This window comes from Marmota marmota, unplaced genomic scaffold, assembly GCF_001458135.2.
Source record: "Marmota marmota marmota unplaced genomic scaffold, marMar, whole genome shotgun sequence".
In the NCBI taxonomy this organism is placed as follows: Eukaryota; Metazoa; Chordata; class Mammalia; order Rodentia; family Sciuridae; genus Marmota; species Marmota marmota.
Window position 1 is genome coordinate 92,685 of NW_025999985.1, and position 4,396 is coordinate 97,080.

General features: G+C 57.4%; 1 protein-coding gene across 1 annotated transcript in view; it reads left to right on the top strand.

Annotated features, from left to right (window-relative positions):
• Nucleotides 1-1,104: 1,104 nt before the first annotated feature.
• Spaca6 (sperm acrosome associated 6) overlaps nt 1,105-4,396 on the top strand; it is an 8,542-nt gene continuing 5,250 nt past the window's right edge. Inside the window, exon 1 of the mRNA XM_048806025.1 lies at nt 1,105-1,111. Coding sequence (XP_048661982.1) covers nt 1,105-1,111 — 7 coding nt within the window. The remainder of the gene's footprint in view (nt 1,112-4,396) is intronic.

A 4,396-nucleotide genomic window follows, 5' to 3' on the forward strand; every position in this document is an offset into this window, starting at 1 on the left:
GTAGAACCCCCCCCCCCCCGCGAGGTCTGCTGTATCACTCGCCTGGCCTCCGCTTACCCATCTGTAAAGTGGGACAGCCTCCTGCCTCCCAGGGTAGTCATGGAGACAGGACACACAGACATGTAGTCCTGACAGCCCATCCAGCAAGTCTGCAGCCGTGATGTATGAGGCTTATGGGGGCCAGGAAGACAGGTGGGGACAGCGGTGCCGATCATTCAGGTGATGGTCATGCAGAATGGCTCCTGCCAGCGTCGGGGTGGAAGCAACGCGTGCGGCTCCCCAGGAATGCACAGAGTCCTGTGCAGAGACAGCCTGCTGAGGACACAGGGTGGCCAAGAGGCAGTTTAGCAGCAGTCACACCTGGTCACCTTGCCCACACGGCCCGTGTTCCCCAAAACGTGCCAGACAGTGGTGCCTGGTAGGGAGGGCGTGCTGGGGAGGCCACAGAGCCCTGTTGCCAGGATAAACTGCCTCCTCTGGGGTCTGGGAGCCCAGGGCTCGACTCTGCATCCCCAGGGTACCTCTGTTCCCACCAAGCTTTATGTCAGAGAAGCCGAAAAGAGGTTCCTGTCCATCTAGGGGCGTCCGGGGGCAGCCTGGAGAGGGTCTGCTGTGGATTCCCCACCCACCAAGGGAGCCCAGGAGTCAGAAGGAGCGGGAGCGGGATTCCCGGAAACGCCCTTTCCACGGGGCGGCCTATTGCAAAGGTTTTATGAAGACCAGGCACACGGGAGACCTCTCTAGGCCTCGTGTGGGACTTACCTGGAGTGGAGTGCGTGGCTCTGGGGTGAGGGCCAGGCCAGCGGGGAGGAGGCCTGAGCAGAAGGGGACTCCGAGTGGGCCATCGGACTGGCTGCGTGGGGAGGGGGAGGCCGAGTTGAGGACAGTGCCTGGGGTTCCGCTCCATGCCTGGGTGGACTGGGGTCACTCCTGAGATGAGGGGCGTGGGAACACGAGCTGGGGTGGGGACAGTCATGGGCCGTTAGGAAGGACATAATGACTTAGGGGGACATCCAGGAGGCAGCAAGATACCCAGATACCAGGTTCAGGAGAGGACTCAGGAGACAAAGACTGCCCTGGGGGAGCTGGGGACCTGGGAGGACCATGTCGGGTGAAGAGGGTCGACTCTGATGTAGCAAGGACCTCTGGGACCCTGTGGAGGACAGACCGGGGCAGAGGCTGGAGGCTGGGACAGGCGGTGCAGTACGTCAACTGGCGGTTACTGAATGTGCCAGGAATACCACTGGGGACACAGCCAAGCCCCAAACTGCACACCACCTGCCCTCAGTTGCTTACTGTTGAGGGTCAGAGCACAGACAGTCAATGAAATAATGTCAGTAGGTGATCTGTGCTGTGGAGGCAATCGGAGAAGGGAATGCAGAGGCTGTGTAAGATGTGGGTTGGTCAGAGTGGGTGCAGATGAGAGGATCCAGTGGAGCAAAGACGGGATGAGGTTGAGTGAGAGCCAGAAGACCTGGAGAAATAGTCTCAGGAGGAGAAAACAGGGCCAGTGGGTCTGGAGTACAGCTGAGCCTGGAGAGGTGGCAAGAGACTAGGTGGTATCAGTCCACGCAGCCCAGTGGTCCTCAAGCCCTAGTAGATGTCGGAACCTCTCGGAGTTGTTACAAGGCAGCTTGCTGGGCCTGCCCTCTGTTTCTGACCAGCAGGTCTGAGGTAGGACCCAAGAATAGACATTTTTACCAAGTTCACAAGTGCTGCTGATTCTGGCTTGGACTCACCGAGGAGGCCTGCTGTGGGCCGGGGAATGGCCTGGTCTTCTGTTTTAAGGTGGGGAGCTACGGCAAGGATGCTACCCAGAGACACAGGACTCCCTCTGGCAGCCATGTGGGACACAGCGAGAGGTCTGCCAGTGGTGGCCTGCCAGTGGCAGTGGTCCAGGCCGGCCAAGATGAGGTCTGGGACTCATCGGGTGGGGCAGGAGGAAGGCCAGGGAGGGCTTGACCTGGCGCCAGGCCTGCCCCGCGCATGTGCATGGGAAAGGAGTGTGTCCGCCCTGTGGCTTGTGCTAATTACCGCCCTAAAATGCATCCTTGTACCAGCTCCGGGAGGTGCGGCATCACCGCCCCACTTTCCAGAGGGGCAAGCTGGGGCTCCGCTGGACAGGAAGGGCAGACTCAGATGTCTGGAGATGGACAGGTCCAGAGGCATGTGGTTGCGGGGAACAGGAAGAACAGATGACTCCCCAGGGAGGACCGGAGAGATGGATGGCGGGACTAGTGCTGCTCTTGGTGGCCACGGGGAGACCGCTCCTGTGTATGCACCGTGGGGTGGATAGTGGGGCAGGGTTGGCGTCCTTCACCCCCAGATCTGAAATCTGACGTGCTCCAAAACTGAAACTTTGAGCACCAACTTAACTGCATACCTGATCTCACGTGACATGTGCACTCAAAATGCTGCATATCAGGTATGCATGAAGCCCAAGCGGGGCGCCATGCAGAGACTCGCGCCCCCTCTCTGACATCTCTCTTATGTACAAGCAACTATTCCAAAATTTATAAAACTCTAGAAATCGGAACACTTCTGGTCTCAGCACTTGGATGAGAAATGCTCAACCGTGGGGAAAGAGGACAGTCATAGGTCACACGAACGAGTGGGTGGAGAGGCCTGCAGGGCTCAAGGTGGCCGTGTAACCCTGGACCACTTCCCTGACTTCTTCAGGTCTTGCCTTTCCATCTCAGATTGGGAGGTGGTGACAATACTATCTGCCCTCCTGTGTGTCCCCCGGGTGCCCTCTGCACGTCCTTCTGAGGGCTGATAGACACTACCTCAGGCTGGCGTTAAGTGGTGCCACTAGACAGCTTAGATATCCTGGGGCACTTAGCCCCCTCCCTGCCCTGGGAGGCAGACACTGTGTCCACCTTATGAAGGAGGAGACTCAGGGTCAGGAAGTTAAGTGGCTGACCAGGGTCGCCCAGGGAATCCCTTGGGTGTGAGACAGGTGCTCTCAGACATGCCAGGGCTCAACCCCAGGTGATGTGAGCCAGAGATGGAGCACCTCCCTCTGGCCACTCCCTGGGGGACACTTCCCAACACCCCCACCCTCTCTGGGTCACACCCCTGCCTCCCCGGCTCACTGGGCTGTCCCCCACTCACTCTCCTTGTGAGTCACTGGTTCGACCCGTAGATAGCTCACGGTGATTCCTCCAATTCCTGGCCTCCCAGGAGCGTCCCATGTGACCTCATCGTGTTGGTCACCCTGCCATTGCAGACCACACTCCTGTTCTGTGGCCAAGCAAAGACCTCTAAGTCCCCGACTTCTCATTTGGAACCCACTCCTTGGCTTCAGTGGTACCCCTCTGAGTGTGCACCCGATGATCACGGCTTAAGCCACTTTCCTGCCAATATCCTCACTGAGTCACAGAGGAACCTTTCCTCCTTCCCCACCATGGCTTAAGCAAACTAGAAGTTTATTTTTCTCACATGAAAAAAGTCTGAGTTAGGCTCTTAGGGCGAGCTCCAGTTTCATGGGGAACTAAGTTCTTTCCAGCTTTCCGCTCTATCATCACCTTGGTCCTCATGGTCCTGTGTGGCTACTGGAGCTCCAGTCATCAAAACCAAGTTTCAGGTAGCAGAATGGAGGCAGCGGAAGGAATCAGTAGTGTGACAGTACCTCCCTTTTAAGGCTGTGACTCACATGACACTGTCACTTATATCTAACAGCCACAACTTGATCATATGACCACAGCCTTTTAGCTAGATGGGGAAGGGGAGTGCTTTCCCAGGTGAAACACAGCATTCTGTTATTAGAGGGAAGAATTAGGTGTTTGGAGGCAGCGTACAGTGCTTGTGGCTGGCTTGCTAGGGCTGCTGAGACAGGCGCCGGGGCGGACGGGCCGCTTAGACGACATTCATGTCTTCACAGTGTTGGGGGCTAGAAGTTGGAGGTGAAGGTGTGGCTGTTCTGAGGGCTCCCATGGCTGTCTTCTTCCGGGTGCATGTGGCCTTCCCTCCTGAGGGTTTGCATCCCACTCCTCTTCTTTACAAGGACACCAACCATTCTGGACTGGGGACCACCCTAATGACCTCACTTGAACTCTGTCACCTCTCTGGATGCTCTCCAAATACAGTCACTTCTGAGACACTGGGGACAAGGACCTCAACACATGAATTTGGGGAAGGGGAGGGTACATTCCATCCCATAGCATCCTGCCACATTTCTGATCCAAAACCACCACCACCGTGAGATCAATCCAGCCGTCCAGGCTCTCTGCAGAGGTCCAGCAGAAAGAGCCACAACCCAGCAGCCTGGACATGGCAATGGTCAAACCCCATTGAGCACCAGGGAGCAAGGGACTAAGAGTGGAGGAGGGGTAGATCCCAACAGGACCTGGGCTGGGGACAAGCAGGGACGGAATGGAGGGGAGGGAGGGGAGCA